Below are 23,120 nucleotides of genomic sequence, written 5' to 3' on the forward strand. Positions count from 1 at the left end.
GACAAATGAAGAAAAGAAATAATCCCTAAAATTAAAATTAAATTACGGACTGTAAATAGCTATTAACTGTAGATTTACAATGTCCTATTTAGAACATTAAAGTGTTAGTTAGTGTACTAAGTTTTAGTAAGAAGCGTTTATTGTGAAAGGACAGATTAACTCGACATCGAAATGGACGTCGTCGGCAGTGAGATTGGCCAAAAGATGCGGGTAAATAAGCTCTGTTACATATTTTAACTGCTTCTAATAGCTCCTTTCAGAGTATAAATCTTATTTGTATTATTATATACAAGTTACATTTCCCTTGCACTTAATTGTCATCTGGAGTGTAGCATAACCATACAATATAAAATATAACTAACACGGCAGCATAGTTCCGCAGCGAGTTAGAATAACTGAATTAACGCCAAGAAATCCATTTAAAGCCTCAGATATCCTAACAGTACCTGAATACAAATCTAGCAACTTAAAATATAAAGTTACTGATTTCCTATCTTCACTTGTGTAATTCATTTATTACAATGAACTTACTGTAAAAATAGCTTGATCAATTGTTTCTTGCAGTCATCCTGTCTGGTAGGGAGAAGAAAAGACACTGTAGAAAACACAGAATACTGACTTGTTTAGATTAGATTTGTCCATGCATATTATTGCATATGCTCCTAGGGATCCTAGGCTCTAGAGCTGTGCTTTTGCAGTTTTAAAAGGCCTATAACTCCCACAGAACTACATATTTGGTGAAGACATTGGATCATGGTTGTAAAAAATATTGGAAAGATGTAAACCATGACAATAATTTACATGACAAAGTTGATTGAGGAGACTAGAAATAAATATTTTGGGACAGCCCAAACTTAAAGTTCATTAAGATTGTGTGAGAACTTGCATACAAGTTATGCTACAGTGCATTATTAAATTAGTAACAAAATAAGTATAATGGTGGTATCACACTGGGTTGTTTGCTACATGCTAAACAATGTTGGCTACCTCAACCTCATACTTCACGTGGTGATCACACTGATATGAATTGGCATGACAGCGCTATGTGAGTATATACATATACTCTGTATCTTTAGGTATTTAAATAAAAGTAAACAAATAATTTGTACATTTTCAGGTAGTTCTAACATTTATTGGATAACCAACCAAATACAAAACCGCCTAGACCAGTTGTTGAACGACCTGACTTTAACCTACATTATTTGATTGTGTAATGTTTTCATCTACCCTCAACTGGTTTAAAGAGCCATTTGAGGGTAGATTTTATTATTATTATTATGTCTGTCTGATTACAAATTCTTGGGACCTTGGGGTCCCGGACATTTGGAAGGCGTGTGTGGGGCCGAAGCCAACACGTAGAGGCCCCTTGCAATAAGACAGTTTACTCTAAATGTAGGTAGTGTGACACCAACCGACGATTATCCCTGTTTGCACTATAGTAGTGCACCCAAGGACAAGCCCCGGTTAGTGTAGGACTATTGTAAGAAAAGGGTACAATAATAAACCGGGCTATTGGGTTGAGTTGCTAGTGGACTAGTAACCGGGACTATGGAGGAGACTATGGCACCTGCCCTGCTCATATGTTAAAAAACATGAAAAAATGGGCCAGGTGGTGACTCGCCAACTCACAATATGGGTCCCCAAAAACGGCCGCTCGCACGGAGCGACAAGGGGACAACATCACGTGAGCGGCTCAGGGCGTGGAGAGGTGTGCACCGCTTTTTACCCAGTGGCTGTAAACAGCCACTGTGCCAACTCGCGTCTTAGGCATATTTCACTTCCGCCCTGCGAGCATATAGCTCTGACACCCTACTCTGGATGGCCGGTTAAGGCAATCCAGAGGTGAGAGTCCTGCGGCCCCTGCTCAGTGTTCACTCCAGCCGGCCAATGAAGGCAAGCCGGAGAGAGGGGCCTGACTGACTCTCGGGGGTATGGGGACCCAAGGGACGTCATTTCCCATTCAGCTCGCCACAAGCAGCCCTGGGGGCTTATTATTATTATTATTTCGGTTTAGACAGGCAGCTGATGCTAGTGCGTCTAAATCATAGTTCACTTAGCACGATTTGTTTACTTTTATTTGCTTTTATTTAAATACCTAAAGATACAGACTATAGCTATGTCCCGCACACAATGTGTAGACCACCCTACATTTGGTGACCAACTTGGTGAACAGCCCAGTATGATTGCATCATATTATAAATAATATTTAATGTTAGAAGATATCGCTTACATCTGAAATATGTTTGATTTCAGTCTGCCATCAAGGCCAAACTCACTGAACTGGGCTGTTATGTTGGTAAGTATAAATATCTAACACTTTAAACTCTCGCGTTTTGTACACATATTTAATTACACAAACGGGTCTACCGCGATATAATTTCATTGTGATTTTTCACAATGAAATTGTATCGCGGTAGACCCTTTTGTGTAATTAAATATGTGTATAAATATCTGTTCACTTTTACGTTTGTTTATTTCGGAGTGCTCATATGGGGTGGCTCAAAAATAATTTTGACTGCTACATACGGTAATTCGCTAGTAACTGACCACTTTTAGTAACGGGCCGCCCTAAACTAAAAATGAATTCTATTCACCTATAAACAGAATTCATTTTAGTATAAGGTTTAAATAACTGGCCACCTTATAATAAAATGAATTCTATTTATAGGTGAATAGAATTCATTTCTGGTTTGGGGTGGCCAATTACTAAAAGTGGCCAGTTACTGGCGAATTACCCTATTGTTGTTAAGTTTAACAAAATGTTTTGCATTTTTGATTTGTGTACCAAAGCTAAATGAGAATATTTTGAAGATGGTGCCTTTTGTTTTAGTTAATTGATTGTACTTTAATTTTATTTTATTAAATTTTGTAAAAGATGACTGAAGGCAAAAAGAATAGATAGTATAGAGGGGTCCTGTCATTGTAAATTGTGTAGTCACTGTAAATTTACTGCCATCTATCGACACACGACTAAAACTCAAAATGAAAACGTATAAAATTATCAAAAAATGTATATATATGGATAAATGATTTTATTATTTTTATATCATTTTGATCCATGTTCATTCACTGATATCTATGTGTTAAAATTGTTAAATATGAAACGGTGTCGTCACGCCATCTAGCCGAGGATAGGCTAAAGGTGTTTGCGCCACCTATTCGAGAATGACTTTTACTTGAATTCCGAGGCACGTTTTTTCCTTAGACTTTATTCGTCTTATACGAAGTTACATATGTCTTTGCTGAAGGTTTTATTATTGTTAGGGTTTATATAGATATCTGACGTATTTACAGATGACGAGCTCCCAGACTACGTGATGGTCATGGTGGCTAACAAGCGCACTCGCGCTCAGATGGAGGATGACCTGCAGTTGTTCCTCGGTGACAACACCGAGCTGTTTGTCAACTGGTTGCATCAGGTGCTGAAGAAGTTGCAGGAGGTCACTGTTACAGCACCGATTAGTGAGTATTTGCCTTTGAATCTTTTCAACTTATGTGCCTACTTATGTACGGTCAGCCAAGAAAGTGGTCTACCACTTTTCGACTCTATCATCTGATTGATAGAGTCGAAAAGTGGTAGACCACTTTCTTGACTGTACAAAATATCATTTGTTATTTGCCAGTCGCTTTTCGGTGAAGGAAAACATTGTGAGGAAACCGGACTAATCCCAATAAGGCCTAGTTGCCCCTCTGGGTTGGAAGGTCAGATGGCAGTCGCTTTCGTAAAAACTAGTGCCTACGTCAAATCGTGGGATTAGTTGTCAAGCGGACCCCAAGCTCTCATGAGCTGTGGGAAAATGCCGGGATAACGCGAGGAAGAAGAAGGAGTGAATCTTTTTAACATGTACTCGCTGTACTCAGTAGAGCTGATTGTGAGCTGAAAATGGTAAATCTCTATTGCTCAGTTGGTAGAACAGTGGACTGGTGTCTTAGATCTGGCAAGTTGGAGTCTCGTGAGGAAGCGAACTAGTCCATATTTCCTTATAAAAATAGTAATTCCTTTGTTTGCATTTGTAGTTTTAGTACCTAACTCATTCTTGGACCAATGTTTTTCTTTGGAGCTCATTGCCATATTAGGCTAAGGTCAATTTTTATGGGTTACATATCCTTTAGTCATTTTTTCTCAAAATATTCATGTTATGTTTTAGTAGTATACGCAATTTGTATTTGTAAGAAATTGTGTTGTCTTGCTTATGGATAGGGTTGCCATATGGTAGAATTAAATGCCCTGATCAAAATCCTGACATCACCCTAAAAATCCGGACATTTCTTGTAACAGAGATTTGGCGTAGCTTGAACGACGCCCCGGCGGCGCACTGCTCTCTGCGGTGTACTTTGTAATAAATATATCACATAAACATTTTTTTTTATAAGGTCATTCCTAAAAATCCGGATACTTGCCAAGTCCGGCCGCAGTCCGGACAAAGGGTCAAAAATCCTGACATGTCCGGACTAATCCGGACGTATGGCAACCCTACTTACGGAGAAATGATAACAACAGGAAACAATTTATCAATTTCAGAAGTTGCAGAAACCGAGAAGATCAAAGATAGTTCATCGTCAAAAGAAAAGAAATCTAAAGATAAAAAAGACAAGGATAAATCTAAAAAATCCGAGAGTTCTAAAAAGTCCAAAAAGAAGGACAAAGAAAAAATACACAAGAAAAAAGATAAAGATTCCAAAAAAGTTCATAAGAGTAAGAAGAAGAGTAAAAAGCATGAAATGATTAGGCCAAATGTACCACCTTTACTCATGAACATAGAAAAAGAATCTGAACCTTCCATTACTGATGTATTTGCTGGTCAGATCTTGAAGAACCATGGAATTACTTTAGAGACACCTAAAATAGACCCAAAAGTAGATAAAAAGCCTTCTATACCAGAATTGAAGCGACCAATATTACCCATTATAGATCCTGCTACTATAAGTTCACAGCCAGAACCTTCACAATCTAGCATGGAGAGTATTACCACAATCAGTGACCAAGATATTGAGGAAGTGTCTCCAACTCCCACTCCTGCCATACCTACCGTACCAGCTCCAAGAGATGAACAAATTAAGGAAATGAATGAGATTGAAGCTAAGATCCAAGGATTGAAACAGAAATTAGCAGAGCAATTAGATTCCATGTCTGACGATGAGGATTTTCTGACAATTAGGACTGAAGCTGAAGAGCTGATGAATGACTTTGCTGAAGATGTATATCAGGTATGACATTAATTCAGTAACCCTTTGCACACGACGCCTATCTCGAGAGCTTATCACCAGGGTTCGGAAATTCGGATGCTTTTATACCTAAACACCGCGTTGTTGTTGAGTAGTATGGAGGCGGACTCAATTTAATTTTGCTAATAAATTTCCCGGGATTTCCCGGAATATCGGAAATTAGGATACATATACACATACGTATTAAAGTATTTAAATAACATATTTTAGTTGTTTCTTTTTAAAAAATATGTGGTTTGTTTAACTAACAGTACTAACACTATTCATTAACATCAAACTAAATTTGTTAAGTTACATATTATTCTTATGAAAAATAATGGTACTAACGTTAGTATTTTTGTTAAATCACTAAATTAAAACAAATATACATAGTCATACAAAATAGAACATGTAATCAACCTACAGCAACACACGTGGTATATTTACATTTCCGTTATTGTCTAATGTTTAGCAATTAGAAAAGGATGGCAATACAACAATTGCTTGAAAGCGCCGTCTTTCACCGTAGGATAGAGTATTAGATAAGAATCCAGGTAGTTTTTAAGGGTTGGGTTACAGATAAGAAAGCAGGTAGGTGAATGGGGAAGTTCATGAAATATATGTTATTGAAAAATTAAATTGGTTTTTATTTGTTTGTTCGAGATATAGAATACCTAATAAGAATAAGTACATACAAACTGTAACAAAAATAGTGATCGATCGTTTTCTGATAAGAAAAGAATAATTAAGGAAACAGATATTACATAAAAAAATACATTGAAATGGGAAGACGTACCTGCCCCATACAAAAAAAATGTTTTTACATTTGAAAAGAGTTTCTCCTAATATTCCATAATCAAAACACGATACCTATTACGCCCTTAAACGATTCACCACAATTTTTTTTTGTTACATCCTGTTTGTAGTTAAAACTGTTTACCAACGTGTAGTTATGTTAACAAAATTGTTGAAAATAGTCATAACGTAAATATTATTACAGTTATCACAATTTCCTGATGTTTTATACAATCCCGGAATCCTGGAACTTAAATAATGAAAATAATATTTTTAAGAAGCCGACTCCATACTTGCTGAGCTTTTTCCGGGAATTTAATTGTAGGTATAAAAGCATCCGAATTTCCGATCCCTGCTTATCACGAGCTCTTTCGATCCTAATACAAGAAAAAAGTGTCCTCAAAATGTCATAAAAATTTTTTTGTTCGTTTTGTTACGGTCACAAAAAAATCACCAAAAATTTTGGGGTCTAATTTTTTTCTTAGTTAAAATGGAAAAAAGCTTGTGATTCTGAGTAGAAATAATATAAAAATTCCCAATTCTAACACAAAAAAATTTGGTACAACTTTAAATAGAAATGCCCATTACTTAGTTTGTATAGGTTTCACTTTATGGTTAGTAATCGCACAATGATGTGGATACCATGAAATAGCACTTTCCGCTTCGTCACAGCTCGCCCGTAGAAATCCAAAGCTAATTTTAAATATACTTTCTTTCGTGTAAATCCAGTCACGGATTCTTTATTTGTCTTGAGATCTTTGGTTTATTTTTATGTGTCTAACCGATTCTTGATAATGACTGGACTATTTTGTTTTTTTCGTGTTATACTTCACAGTTGATCACATTGTCATCTCAGGATCTGATGATGGGATCCTGGAGAAATCGAGGGAACTCTTCAAATATCTTAGGTACACCCATAGAGATTGGAGTAATCGACATACTTCGTGGCTCTGTGAGCTGTAGGTAGACCTCGCGAACCCCCATAGCCATAACTCCGCCATTTTAGAAAAAAAACATAAACTGAATCGTCAAAAAAAAAAAACGAACCTCCTCACCACGTTTCAAGAGAATCAGTTGAAAATTGCGACCTGTAGACCAGAACATCCGGACATACGAAAGAATTTTTGCCCAAGCTGACACGGAAACCTTCGCTTTCGCTCGGTCAATTAACATGTGCATTTGCGATGAAAAGTGGTGTTTGGGGAAAGACTATACATTGATGGCATTTTAACGCATCCACTGCCAAGGGGCGTGGCCTAGGAACAAACTTGTATGACGGTGGACGCACATGTGCGTCGGGGGCAGTGAATGTGTTAAATGTAAGTTGGTTCTTTCTGGTTAAATATTATAACTTTCTTTTAAACTTTGTTACAGGAAATATCCCAAGCGGCACCCCGCGCCCCCGCCACCCCTCCCCTCTCCCGCAAGTCCCCCTCCCCCTCCCCCTCCCCCGCCCCCTCGCCTAAAGCGCCCCCCAAAGAGGTAGAAACCCTCCCCCAGATAGAGCTGAAGCTGCCCAAGAGACCGGTCAGAGAGAGGCTCGGTGCGAGAGAGGAGAAAGTTGAGAAGGCCGATAGTCCAGAAAGGTTGTTAATTACGCATTAAGGTAGTAAGGAGAGTGATGTACTATACTTATTTATTTATAATTAAATTATTTTTTTGTAGGTGCCATATTATTTTATAAAATGTGCCATTTTCAGACAAGATCTCTTTTTGGCAAGTAGAGATGCGGCGAATCTTACCGGACCGACGGACCGATTTCAAAATAATATTTTTTTGTTATAAAGTGTAGTTGGTTCCATTATCATCACGCCAGGTTTTTATTTCTAGGGAAACCATGGTCCTTCAAATATTATACACGGTGGCTAGAAAATAACTGCATTCATGTTGCCAGGGAGGTTTCGGGATTATACTGAGCAATGGGTGCAACCCCGAAATCGCGCAAAAAAAAATTACCCACCCATATAAAATGTACCAGTCAATATGTATGAACCAGCCAAATTTTTTTTCGCCATTTCCGGGTTGGTGCCATAGTAAAAGTTGCTCAGTATAATCTCAAAACCTCCCTGGCAACGGGAATGCAGTTATTTTTTAGCCACCCTGTACATCTAGGTATTTTTTAGTAACCAGTGCATTTGTAATTGGAAACCAACATTTGTGAAGTAGGTAGAACTGGTTACCATAACTTGCCATAACTACTGTTTTGTAAAGTCGATTATATTTCGTTAAAGATTATTTTAGAACAAATAATTTCAGATTCACGCCCGAGCGAGAGCCGGAGCCGAAGAAGGCACGGAGCCGCTTAGACGAGCCGCCGGAAAAACAGCGTAAACATGATGATGATGATGATGATAAGCATGAAACCAGCTCTAAAAGGATTTCGTCCAAGTAAGCTTATCAATCCTTTAGTGTCCTACCAACTTATTCATAAAACTTTACGGGCCTGATTTAGTTAAATTATGTTTTATCCCTTTCTTACAAATACATAAATCTAAATGTCAGATAAAGACAAACGATTCACAGCTAAGTCAGGCCAGTAACGCGTTTGAGAATAAAGGCACTAAGGTCTACGGTACAAAACAATTGCCAGTTGAATTTGAAATGAATAGTTAAGAAAATATGGTTGAATTTATCTTGTTTTGAAATCGAACGAAAAAAAAGTAATGCAACTTTGTGTTACAATTGAAAATCGTTTTTCCAACACAGTTGCTCGTAACGTGGAACTTATTGAACCGCTTTTATCCTAGATATCGTGCGATAATGTTATAATTATCGAACTAGTGCAGTAATATAACACTTTTTTTATCCTACTTTTACTAAGTGTTTCAACAATTTTTTGAAGTGAAAACTTCTTTAGCGGCGCTGGGCACTTTTTGAGGTGGGGAAAAAATTATAAACTCGAGACAGCGTAAGGCGATCACGTGACCGTAACGTTTAGATGGCATTTAAATCAATAAAGAAAAACTCAATGACATTACATGAAAAGGGTTCTAATCTTGTACGGGTTGAAATACGAGGATCTCACAGATACATTCTAACTTTATATCACTCAAATATAATTCAATAAAGCTACATCTTGATGAAATCGCTAATAAAAGTGAACTCTAGTACTGGTGAATAAAACTCAAAATATCATGACCAAATATATTTAGATGCGAGGTCTGCAAGGTAACTTTACAATTTCTATTCGAATTTTAAACAAGCTCACTGACTGACCAGCAATTTCGGAACTAAAGTTTTTCAATAGAAAGGAGGATGGGTCAATTATACATAGTGCTGCAGATATTTTGGACTAGTCATTGAGTTTTCACTTCTGTCGGCACTCCCGGAGTGCAACCCGTTGTTTTTATTTATTAATATATAAGATAGATAGAATACTCTTTATTGGCACACCTAAGTAAAAGATACAGCTTAAAGAAAAGCAATCGATTAAAGTTAGAGGTAGGCAGAGGCAGAGAAGTTTTGTTTTCTCCTCGCAAGTGTGTTGAAAAACGTCGTATGAAACACGTGTGCCTTGGTCACTCCACACATCGGCTTTCTTACTGCGCGCTCGCTTCCAGCTCGCGTCCATAATTTCGGAATGCATGAAGGTCAATATTGGTCCGAAGCCGCGTGTTCAAAATATTATCTATAACATGTAAGAGTGTCTATATATGCAGATTTGTCTCCCCTCCCCTCACCCCTCCCGTGCGGCCCTCTAATTAGTTGACACCTATGACAGACGAAATAAGACATGCACCTAGACGCCTGTGTGCACCGCGAACCTGGTGAATTTTGCATTCCTGGAAGAATCGTGTGTCCTGGCCGAGTCCTCGGTCGGCGCGGATCCCAACTCCCGGAGAAAGGTTAGTGCTGTCTTGACAAACTGACAAATATTTATCCCAAAATAATGTACCTACTTGTCCCGTTCTCAAACACCGCGCGTGTCAGTTGACGTCTTTGGCGTTCAAATGGTTAACTTGAATGTAATATTTGTTGCAGAGTGGCAGTACTAGAGCGCGCGCCGCGAGTATGTGCGAGCGTGGTGCGCGTGCGGCCGCGGCCGCGCGCGGCGGCGCCCTGCAACAGCTTACTGCTGCGCGCCGTCGCCGACGCACACAAGAGCCTGCTCAATGTGAGTCTTCCTTCCCAGGTTACCATCCCATGCAACCCGGTCATTTCAAATTAGGCCTAACTAAAACAACGTCAAGAACACAAAACTCCAAACCCTCACCTTACATGGCGACCTTACCGGGACATGAAAATGTTTTATTTTACATTTTTAGCCCTTGTCATGAATTTCCCGATCGGCAACTTATTTCATTAATTGTCTACTTAAGTCATATTTTAATTAATTGAGCGAGTATATGATAAAATTTAAATCGTTTATGATATGATTGCTATGTAAGATGAGGATTCGGTTTAATAGAAAACAGTGTTCAATTTAAATAATAATTTATTGCTGCACTAAATACATGAGTAAATGGCCCTAATATATATCCTATAAGCTGCATACATCACATGAAAGAGCGTCAACGCTTCAACAGTGGACGTCCTGCTGATACGATATGATATCCATCATCTCGACGACCAGTCTGGCCTAGTGGGTAGTGAGTGATAGTGTATTTAAGTACATATTTATATATTATATATATCGTTGTCTGAGTACCCACAACACAAGCCTTCTTGAACTTACTGTGGGACTTAGCCAATCTGTGTAAGAATGTCCTATAATATTTATTTATTAATTATTTATATCTCTTATTGCAGATACCGCCAAAAGTGGAAACAGAGCCAGCGAAAGTGAAACGAGCGCTCGTAAAGCCGATGCGAAGGTGCGTCGATGCTCAGAAAATAGTCATACAAGTGCACGCTGATAACCACACTGAAGCGACCAACAAGACGGACAGCGAGAAACAAAAGTAAGTTGTTTACAGGGCTCTCTAGGGACCGTGTAAACTGTAGGAGTCAACATATACGCTCCCTTTTTATGAGCGAGAAATTTCTAAATGTAAGATTCCGGTTCGGGCCACAAAGTGCATAATGCGCAAGAGAGCATGCGTGAACTGTAGGAGGCAGCATCTGCTTTGATGTAGTGTCGATATTTAGTTTAACTTTTCGATTTATACCACAAGGTGACAAACCGTTCAACACGCACAGTTTGAACGCAGATCATCACGCCGATTGATTTCCAACCAGAAAAAAAATTACAATATTTGAATTACAGTATAATCCGTTTATAATGACATCGTGTAGTCTGTAACAAATGATCATTGTCTTTGTATCCTCGTCTACTCGGGGGTGGGTCAAGAATGTCTCTCCCTACAAGCCTAAATCGTAACCCTAAAAGCAACCCTACTTTATCTAAGAATGTGATTTATCTCTGTCTTGCATTTAAAACTTTTGGCCATAAAAGTGATGTGATCGTCTAGGAAATGGTAGGACCCCGTAGCTGTACGTAATAACCTAATAACCCCTGGCTCTTTTACAAAGAGGAGAGTTACATAACTACAAACCTGGAAACTATCTAGCTGAATGAAAAGCACGGTAATACATTGATATTAAGAGGCCGTTATCGATTTTAGAGCAGAAATGTGAAATTGATGGATTTGGTCGTTGAAATTGTACACCTTTTGTTACGTAATATCTAAATAGCAAGTATTGGTTTCTATTAGCACGCCTTCTAATCTTGGCTTTTAATAATGAGGCCGCGAGCGTGCATCACCGGTAATACATGACAAGAAGGGGCAGTTTTTAAAAATTCATCAAAAAATTATGGTAGTTAATTATACTAAATGATGTATAAGAACAGTTTCAGGAAATGTTGTCGATTGTTTAAGTATCAAAATTACGTTGAAATTAAGTCGAGTTTCAAAGAAATTGTCACTTGTTTTGAAGTAATTTCTGGAGAAAATTGATTTCCTCAACTTTCATTTACACTACTTCAAAGTCATAATAACAAAAATGTAGTCTACAAAAGTTCGAGTACAGGATATGTGTAATACAAATTTACCATTTTTAGCAGTCCAAACTTTACGAAATTTATAAATAAGATCGACAAATTCAGTGCTTTACGCGCGATTACCTAAACGTCCTTCAGAAAAAAAAAACATTACTAATTTAGTGAGTCTGTTTTCAAAAAAAATATCTACAAAAGTGCAAGATGGGAAGACGTGCGAATAGAAACCAGTACTTGTTATTTCTATTAGGTACCAAAAAGTGTAGAATTTCTTCGTCAAAATCTATCAATTTTACATTTTTGCGACTAAAATCGATAACGGCCTCTTAACCCATAGAAATCAAACAATGATGATTTATTTTGGTATAAAAATATGTGTGATCCTCCACAGCCGGACCACCTCGCCTGATTGCGCTCAGTTTTTAATGGCGAAATGTACCTCTAATGTACTTCATGTACCTCGTCGGAAATTGAACGTACCTCTGTAGTTTGGCAGATATATGCGTTTAAAAGGGGTCCGGCTGGGGAGTAAAATCTGCAGCCGGACCACGCCTGGATCTGATGATATCTGTTATTTTGAGATATAATTTAAATAACAGATGAATGTACCTGCTACGTACCTCTGAATAAATCGTTTTTTTATTTAAAAAATGGTCTCATAAATGAATTTTCGTACATTTCATTTTTTGAGTATACGCGTAAGCGCCTGTCAAAAAATAATAGCAACATAGTAGAAAACAAATGTATTCAATTCGGGCAAGTCGTCTAACGTGTCAACTAGATACAAATGTGGGTGGTTATAGGGAGTATTTAAAACCGACACGAGTTGCGAATTACCTTTTCGCACGTGTATTGTACAACGTTTTACAGTACACAGTTGAAATTCTCAGAGATGTTGCCGCTATAACAACAAATACTAAAAAATAATAAAATAAATATTTACGAGGGGCTCCCATACAACAAACGTGATTTATTTTTAATATATACATAAATATTAGGTATACGGACATTCTTATAGTAGACCAGCCAGCGAAAGAAAAGTCTTCTAGAAATCGATTTTCTCTCATGTCGTCCAGGATATGGGTGAATATGGTATCGATACATTCAGTGTAATGCCTTGAATCCAAATATATGAGATGACAAGCGCGAAAGTGGTGAGGATAGTTGCTGTGACGTCATAATTTTGGCAGTACAAACTTTTTTTTTAATTTTCGTTTAAACATACCATGTGGGGTACCAAATGAAGGGGCTTTGTGAGTAGATCACAAATATGTAACATACTGTAACATTTTCAATACTTGGTCTAACAAATTATTAGAAAACGTTCAAAAATTTCACAATCCACAGTTGACTTCGAACTGCTATAAATTGAAAATGGCTGAATGGATTAGTCCAAAATACATACCAAGTGACTGTGAATATCTTTACATAATGTTAAACAATGATTAACCAGATATATCAAAAAATAAAAAAAGTACATCAAGTTGAAAAAAAGTATAATTAACCGTTACATTAAACTGCAACTATTATTAAGGGGCTACCCGAGGTTTTCATCAATTTTTGACAAGTTTTGAAATCGTATCTCCTTTTTTTGCACTACAGATAGAATTACAAGACAAACAGTTATCGGTTTTTCAATCTCTCCGGTTTTGTCCACCGGATTTTGAAAGAAATGAATACTTTATTTTTTATGAATTTTCTAAACATTGTCTAAAAAAAACACTTTTTTCGTATCTAATTTGCAGTGAAGGATCTGACATGTACGAAATCTACGTATTTGGGTTCGTCTTTGACGTCTCGAAAAATGTGTCCTGGGGGCCGATTTTTGAATTTCGACCACTCGATTTCGTGTATTTCGTTAAATAATATCTCCACTTCTAGGCATTTAAATTCTACTAATAGAATTGAAATCGAGTGGTCAATACCAATAGATGCTAAATTTCCATCGCTCGTATTTCAAAAATTAGCATTTCGCCGTTTTCCACCGATTTTCGAGTGACGAAATCGAGCGATCGATATCCAAAAATCAGCCCCCAGGGTTTTAATTTTAAACTAATTAACACAAAAGTTATGGCCAGGAAACCTAAAATTGTTCAACTTTGATGCCAAATATCTCGAAGACAATGAACTTTGAAGTAAACATGGGATACTATAGATAGTGCTTAAAGCCGTTGCTGTTAATATAATAAGCTACAAAAAACATTAGAAAACTAAGGGATTCAGATCGAAGGTCAGTGGCGTGGAGTAGCCCCTTAAAACAACCCGATATATATATCAAAAATCGTCCAGCCGTTTGGGGTGTAGGGCTTGTCAAATAAAAAGACATATACAGGGTGGAAAGGCACGACGATCCTTCCCGGAAGTATTAGGTCGTTTAAGTGATACAGAGACTATTGGTAATGGTAAGAATCGTTAATTGAGTAAAAAATAAAAATTGCAAAAATACTACTTTTTAACTGTGGTGATAACCCTATAGCATGTGCACATGACGGCTAGATTAAGGATCTCCGTCGGGAAAGCTCGGGACTTTACACTTTTTTCCGATCGTTGACAGTATCGCAATGATGTATGAATGACGCATAAATGTCAAATAAATCAAATGCATGCAAAAATATTACAAACAATTTTATTACTTTCTTAGATAATTACTTTTTTCCAATATTTAATACTATCTTCTTTTCACATACGGTGTTCAAATGTACCTCCGTGTATTACAACGCCGCCGCAGCCCGTACCCGAGTATGTCGATGCACATGCGATATAGTGTATGCTCTTCGTCATTTATCCTCCGCAGAAAGCACCAATTAGCCTTTGTCTCATTTCGTCCGCAGTTTCACATTCCGTTTGGTTTGGTACACCATATCTTTTACACAGCCCCACAAATTTAAATAGCCACGAGCATCTAACATTTTTATTTGAAGAATATGACATTCAATAAGTATAGTTCAATGAAAATTTAATTTCAAACATCAGACGTCTTGTCTATTTCCTACCACGCAAGAAGGTTTGTTAGTTTGGTATTGAAGAAGTATTTATTCTTGATTTATTCTTAGTATTTCATTTTTGCAAGTTCATTTGGTGCAACTAACACAACCTACATGTATTTTTTTATTATTTTAAATAGTTTCCAATTATTCGAAAATAATTTTGTGGAACGTGTTAAGAAACTAAAACCTTTTTATCAGTCAAGGAAACCAGAGATATTTATTATGAAAGAGGTTGTTGTTGTTGTTATTATCATAACTACTTTATTTACAACTGAATAAATTCACATTCTATGTTCAAAGTGGCCTCCGTGCATAATAATGCAGGCTGCAGCCCGTGCGCGAGTATGTCGGTGTACCTTTGCTAATATTCGCTCTCGAACGTTTCTACGGCGCAGGCTGGCGAAAGCAATGGTTAACCTTTGCCTCATTTCTTCGGCGTTGTCACACTCCGTTTTGTACACTATATCCTTGATAGTCCCCCAAAGAAAAAAGTCTAGAGGCGTCAGATCCGGAGATCGTGGTGGCCAACGATGCGGTCCGAACCGGCCGATCCATCTATCTCCGAATTCGTCGTTCAGGGCTAGCCGCACTTCGTTAACAGAATGGGCCGGTGCACCATCTTGCTGGAACCATACTTCTCTACGCTCGGCCACTGGTAAATCGTCAAGGTAATTCTGCAACTCCGTATTCAACAGTTCCAAGTATCCAGCTCTGTTCAAAGTTGGAGGCAAAAAAACAGGTCCAATCAGTGTATCCCCGTGTATTGCAGCCCAGACGTTAACGGACCACCGATATTGGTGACCCGAATGTCGGTATTCGAACGGATTTTCTACTGCATACATATGTTCATTTCGCCTATTCCACATGCCGTTACGGGAAAACAAACTTTCATCGCTCCAAATAATGCGGCGGATGAACAGGCGATCTTCCTCCAGTTTATTTAAAAGCCAACGGCAGTATGCTGCTCGTACAGGGCAGTCCCTGGGCAGCAGAGCTTGAACTCGCTGAATGCTGTAAGGGTGAAGACGTGCACGTTTCAAGATTTTGAGTACTGCGGTATGAGTTAGGCGGAAATGTCGGGCTGCCTGCCTCGAACTAGCCCTTGGATTTTGCTCGAAATACCGCAGCACTCGCTCTTCAAGTCTTGGTGCAATGTGAACTACACCTCCTCCCCGTTGGTCGTTTTGGCCCGTTCGTGGTACTATGGGCTCATTATTTGCCACGCGATCAATGGCCCGTAAAATTGACATACGGCTAGTTGGGTGTGGTGGAGGATATCTTTGTCTGTAGCGTCGTAACGTCTCGGCGGCATTATAATTACACTCCCCGTATAACATAAGCAAATTTAGGTAATCGCGGGCTCCCAAGGGCATTTTGACATTTTGACGACCGGTCTGGCCTAGTGGGTAGTGACCTTGCCTATGAAGCCGATGGTCCCGGGTTCGAATCCTGGTAAGGGCATTTATTTGTATGATGATACATATATTTGTTCCCGAGTCATGGTTGTTTTCTATGTATTTAAGTATTTATTTATAATATATATCGTTGTCTGAGTACCCACACCACAAGCCTTCTTGAGCTTACCGTGGGGCTTGGTCAATTTGTGTAAAAAATGTCCTATAACATTTATTTATTTATTTATTTATTTATTTATTTTGGAACTAGGTTTTATCGCGTAATTTGCAATTTGTGGCACATTTAATTTCAAACATCAGACGGTCTGTCTATTTCCTACCACGCAAGAAGGTTTGTTAGTTAGGTATTTAAGAAACTAAAACCTTTTTATCAGTCAAGGAAACCAGAGATATTTATAAGACGATTGCGTACTTTTGAGTGGTTGTCAATGTCACCATTTGAACTGTCGTTGTAAACAATGTTGTGGTTAGTATTATTAATATTAAGGAATAACATAACTATTTCATTCAAGTATTGAACAAGTGGAACCACTAAGAAAGCGAAAATCCTGCAATGATTCTTACCGTGCTGTAAGCAGACCTAAAAATGGTTAGATGGCAACAAATTAGCATAATTTCCTGTCGAATACTGATTGTTTACAAGTAAGTTCATTGACCCTGTCACCTGTTAGGGTTAGAACAAAGTAGTTTTTTGCGTGGATGTTTAAAAGGTCATAATTTAGAAACGGTTGCCCATATTAACATAGTTTCTATGGAGAAAATATAGAGCTTAGGCTAAACTATCTCCCATTTCCGGAAAGGATCGTCGTGCCTTTCCACCCTGTATACACAGGCTAATCAGGCTATATACATTTTGAAAATGACGCCCGCCAACTGGTAACAGTTTGGCGATATTATAAATTTTGTTTGTGAGCATGATGTACCTTTTGTGTAAATAAATTAAAAAAAAATGAAAATTGGAGGGGGGGGGGGGAGGTTTTTCTTACTATAGCAATATGGGTACCAAATGAAAGCTAGTAAAAAGACCACAACGAAAATATATGTCAACATTGGGTTTTTTTGTTTGTTTTAATAATAGTTGCAGTGTAATGCCGTATTCCTGTTTGCCACCATCATTGTATTATTTTAAAAAACTTTATTATATCGGAAAAAAACAGATATTTCTTTTGCGAAGTTTCTGACAATTGTCAAGATTTAGAAGAATTGTAGGTAATTCTTGACAGGTAATGAGTTATATGTCGGAATTTCGTGACAATTGTAGTGTTTCTTGTGACAATTGTGATAAACTTAGCAAGAGAAATATCTGTTATTTCCGATATAATAAAGTTTTTTTTAATAAATCAATGATGGTGGCAAACAGGAATACGGCCCGCCCGATGGTAAGCGGTAACCGTAGCCCATGGATGCCTGTGACGTCAGCAACAGTGATGTTTTACAATTGTCGCACCTGTCACCGTGGTGAAATTGGAGCCTGGTTAATTATTTTTTAACATTATGTAAAGAAAATTCACAATCACTTGGTATGTATTTTGGACTAATCCATTCAGCCATTTTCAGTTTATAGCAGTTCGAAGTCAATTGTGGATTGTGAAATTTTTGAACGTTTTCAAATAATTTGTTAGACCAAGTATTGAAAATGTTACAGTATGTTATATATTTGTGATCTACTCACAAAGCCCCTTCATATGGTACCCCACATGGTATGTTTAAACGAAAATAAAAAAAAAGTTTGTAATGCCGACTTTATGACGTCACAGCAACTATCCCCACCACTTGCGCGCTTGTCATCTCATATATTTGGGTTCAAGGCATTACACTGAATGCATCGATATCATATTCACCCATATCCAGGACGACATGAGCGAAAATCGATTTCTAGAAGACTTTTCTTTCGCTGGCTGGTCTACTATAAGAATGTCCGTATACCTAATATTTATGTATATATTACGCACAAAACGGCAAAATAAATCACGTTTGTTGTATGGGAGCCCCTCGTAAATATTTATTTTATTATTTTTTAGTATTTGTTGTTATAGCGGCAACATCTCTGAGAATTTCAACTGTGTACTTACCTGGTTTGTTAGTGCATCAATATTAAAAAAATACTAAGGTCCCCTTTTTTAGTCATTCGTAAATAACTCGTAAACGATGGCCAATAGCAAAAAGACGTGGCTCTCGATGTCTACTGGCCTGTATCTGCTCAAGACCAGCTAACAATCAACTGTGCCAAGTTTCAGCGCATAGTCTCAAAGTGCAAGGTCCCCATACAATGGTGTGCACTAACAAACCAGCTAACTGTAAAACGTTGTACAATACACGTGCGAAAAGGTAATTCGCAACTCGTGTCGGTTTTAAATACTCCCTACAAACCACCCACATTTGTATCTAGTTGACACGTTAGACGACTTGCCCGAATTTAATACATTTGTTGACAAAAATATGTGTGATCCTCCACAGCCGGACCACCTCGCCTGATTGCGCTCAGTTTTTAATGGCGAAATGTACCTCTAATGTACTTCATGTACCTCGTCGGAAATTGAACGTACCTCTGTAGTTTGGCAGATATATGCGTTTAAAAGGGGTCCGGCTGGGGAGTAAAATCTGCAGCCGGACCACGCCTGGATCCGATGATATCTGTTATTTTGAGATATAATTTAAATAACAGATGAATGTACCTGTTACGTACCTCTGAATAAATCGTTTTTTTATTTAAAAAAATGGTCTCATAAATGAATTTTCATACATTTCATTTTTTGAGTATACGCGTAAGCGCCTGTCAAAAAATAATAGCAACATAGTAGAAAACAAATGTATTCAATTCGGGCAAGTCGTCTAACGTGTCAACTAGATACAAATGTGGGTGGTTATAGGGAGTATTTAAAACCGACACGAGTTGCGAATTACCTTTTCGCACGTGTATTGTACAACGTTTTACAGTACACAGTTGAAATTCTCAGAGATGTTGCCGCTATAACAACAAATACTAAAAAATAATAAAATAAATATTTACGAGGGGCTCCCATACAACAAACGTGATTTATTTTTAATATATACATAAATATTAGGTATACGGACATTCTTATAGTAGACCAGCCAGCGAAAGAAAAGTCTTCTAGAAATCGATTTTCTCTCATGTCGTCCAGGATATGGGTGAATATGGTATCGATACATTCAGTGTAATGCCTTGAATCCAAATATATGAGATGACAAGCGCGAAAGTGGTGAGGATAGTTGCTGTGACGTCATAATTTTGGCAGTACAAACTTTTTTTTTAATTTTCGTTTAAACATACCATGTGGGGTACCAAATGAAGGGGCTTTGTGAGTAGATCACAAATATGTAACATACTGTAACATTTTCAATACTTGGTCTAACAAATTATTAGAAAACGTTCAAAAATTTCACAATCCACAGTTGACTTCGAACTGCTATAAATTGAAAATGGCTGAATGGATTAGTCCAAAATACATACCAAGTGACTGTGAATATCTTTACATAATGTTAAACAATGATTAACCAGATATATCAAAAAATAAAAAAAGTACATCAAGTTGAAAAAAAGTATAATTAACCGTTACATTAAACTGCAACTATTATTAAGGGGCTACCCGAGGTTTTCATCAATTTTTGACAAGTTTTGAAATCGTATCTCCTTTTTTTGCACTACAGATAGAATTACAAGACAAACAGTTATCGGTTTTTCAATCTCTCCGGTTTTGTCCACCGGATTTTGAAAGAAATGAATACTTTATTTTTTATGAATTTTCTAAACATTGTCTAAAAAAAACACTTTTTTCGTATCTAATTTGCAGTGAAGGATCTGACATGTACGAAATCTACGTATTTGGGTTCGTCTTTGACGTCTCGAAAAATGTGTCCTGGGGGCCGATTTTTGAATTTCGACCACTCGATTTCGTGTATTTCGTTAAATAATATCTCCACTACTAGGCATTTAAATTCTACTAATAGAATTGAAATCGAGTGGTCAATACCAATAGATGCTAAATTTCCATCGCTCGTATTTCAAAAATTAGCATTTCGCCGTTTTCCACCGATTTTCGAGTGACGAAATCGAGCGATCGATATCCAAAAATCAGCCCCCAGGGTTTTAATTTTAAACTAATTAACACAAAAGTTATGGCCAGGAAACCTAAAATTGTTCAACTTTGATGCCAAATATCTCGAAGACAATGAACTTTGAAGTAAACATGGGATACTATAGATAGTGCTTAAAGCCGTTGCTGTTAATATAATAAGCTACAAAAAACATTAGAAAACTAAGGGATTCAGATCGAAGGTCAGTGGCGTGGAGTAGCCCCTTAAAACAACCCGATATATATATCAAAAATCGTCCAGCCGTTTGGGGTGTAGGGCTTGTCAAATAAAAAGACATATACAGGGTGGAAAGGCACGACGATCCTTCCCGGAAGTATTAGGTCGTTTAAGTGATACAGAGACTATTGGTAATGGTAAGAATCGTTAATTGAGTAAAAAATAAAAATTGCAAAAATACTACTTTTTAACTGTGGTGATAACCCTATAGCATGTGCACATGACGGCTAGATTAAGGATCTCCGTCGGGAAAGCTCGGGACTTTACACTTTTTTCCGATCGTTGACAGTATCGCAATGATGTATGAATGACGCATAAATGTCAAATAAATCAAATGCATGCAAAAATATTACAAACAATTTTATTACTTTCTTAGATAATTACTTTTTTCCAATATTTAATACTATCTTCTTTTCACATACGGTGTTCAAATGTACCTCCGTGTATTACAACGCCGCCGCAGCCCGTACCCGAGTATGTCGATGCACATGCGATATAGTGTATGCTCTTCGTCATTTATCCTCCGCAGAAAGCACCAATTAGCCTTTGTCTCATTTCGTCCGCAGTTTCACATTCCGTTTGGTTTGGTACACCATATCTTTTACACAGCCCCACAAATTTAAATAGCCACGAGCATCTAACATTTTTATTTGAAGAATATGACATTCAATAAGTATAGTTCAATGAAAATTTAATTTCAAACATCAGACGTCTTGTCTATTTCCTACCACGCAAGAAGGTTTGTTAGTTTGGTATTGAAGAAGTATTTATTCTTGATTTATTCTTAGTATTTCATTTTTGCAAGTTCATTTGGTGCAACTAACACAACCTACATGTATTTTTTTATTATTTTAAATAGTTTCCAATTATTCGAAAATAATTTTGTGAAACGTGTTAAGAAACTAAAACCTTTTTATCAGTCAAGGAAACCAGAGATATTTATTATGAAAGAGGTTGTTGTTGTTGTTATTATCATAACTACTTTATTTACAACTGAATAAATTCACATTCTATGTTCAAAGTGGCCTCCGTGCATAATAATGCAGGCTGCAGCCCGTGCGCGAGTATGTCGGTGTACCTTTGCTAATATTCGCTCTCGAACGTTTCTACGGCGCAGGCTGGCGAAAGCAATGGTTAACCTTTGCCTCATTTCTTCGGCGTTGTCACACTCCGTTTTGTACACTATATCCTTGATAGTCCCCCAAAGAAAAAAGTCTAGAGGCGTCAGATCCGGAGATCGTGGTGGCCAACGATGCGGTCCGAACCGGCCGATCCATCTATCTCCGAATTCGTCGTTCAGGGCTAGCCGCACTTCGTTAACAGAATGGGCCGGTGCACCATCTTGCTGGAACCATACTTCTCTACGCTCGGCCACTGGTAAATCGTCAAGGTAATTCTGCAACTCCGTATTCAACAGTTCCAAGTATCCAGCTCTGTTCAAAGTTGGAGGCAAAAAAACAGGTCCAATCAGTGTATCCCCGTGTATTGCAGCCCAGACGTTAACGGACCACCGATATTGGTGACCCGAATGTCGGTATTCGAACGGATTTTCTACTGCATACATATGTTCATTTCGCCTATTCCACATGCCGTTACGGGAAAACAAACTTTCATCGCTCCAAATAATGCGGCGGATGAACAGGCGATCTTCCTCCAGTTTATTTAAAAGCCAACGGCAGTATGCTGCTCGTACAGGGCAGTCCCTGGGCAGCAGAGCTTGAACTCGCTGAATGCTGTAAGGGTGAAGACGTGCACGTTTCAAGATTTTGAGTACTGCGGTATGAGTTAGGCGGAAATGTCGGGCTGCCTGCCTCGAACTAGCCCTTGGATTTTGCTCGAAATACCGCAGCACTCGCTCTTCAAGTCTTGGTGCAATGTGAACTACACCTCCTCCCCGTTGGTCGTTTTGGCCCGTTCGTGGTACTATGGGCTCATTATTTGCCACGCGATCAATGGCCCGTAAAATTGACATACGGCTAGTTGGGTGTGGTGGAGGATATCTTTGTCTGTAGCGTCGTAACGTCTCGGCGGCATTATAATTACACTCCCCGTATAACATAAGCAAATTTAGGTAATCGCGGGCTCCCAAGGGCATTTTGGAACTAGGTTTTATCGCGTAATTTGCAATTTGTGGCACATTTAATTTCAAACATCAGACGGTCTGTCTATTTCCTACCACGCAAGAAGGTTTGTTAGTTAGGTATTTAAGAAACTAAAACCTTTTTATCAGTCAAGGAAACCAGAGATATTTATAAGACGATTGCGTACTTTTGAGTGGTTGTCAATGTCACCATTTGAACTGTCGTTGTAAACAATGTTGTGGTTAGTATTATTAATATTAAGGAATAACATAACTATTTCATTCAAGTATTGAACAAGTGGAACCACTAAGAAAGCGAAAATCCTGCAATGATTCTTACCGTGCTGTAAGCAGACCTAAAAATGGTT

General features: G+C 37.9%; 1 protein-coding gene across 1 annotated transcript in view; it reads left to right on the forward strand.

The window, feature by feature from the left end:
- Positions 1 to 23,120, forward strand: part of LOC134797101 (serine/arginine repetitive matrix protein 1) — a 32,122-nt gene continuing 9,002 nt past the window's right edge. Inside the window, exons 1-8 of the mRNA XM_063769326.1 lie at positions 1 to 210; positions 2,254 to 2,296; positions 3,295 to 3,462; positions 4,523 to 5,208; positions 7,375 to 7,586; positions 8,257 to 8,388; positions 9,982 to 10,114; positions 10,750 to 10,901. Of these exons, the coding sequence (XP_063625396.1) occupies positions 172 to 210; positions 2,254 to 2,296; positions 3,295 to 3,462; positions 4,523 to 5,208; positions 7,375 to 7,586; positions 8,257 to 8,388; positions 9,982 to 10,114; positions 10,750 to 10,901 (1,565 nt within the window). The 5' untranslated portion in view covers positions 1 to 171. The remainder of the gene's footprint in view (positions 211 to 2,253; positions 2,297 to 3,294; positions 3,463 to 4,522; positions 5,209 to 7,374; positions 7,587 to 8,256; positions 8,389 to 9,981; positions 10,115 to 10,749; positions 10,902 to 23,120) is intronic.

Source organism: Cydia splendana, chromosome 14 (genome assembly GCF_910591565.1).
Source record: "Cydia splendana chromosome 14, ilCydSple1.2, whole genome shotgun sequence".
NCBI lineage: Eukaryota > Metazoa > Arthropoda > Insecta > Lepidoptera > Tortricidae > Cydia > Cydia splendana.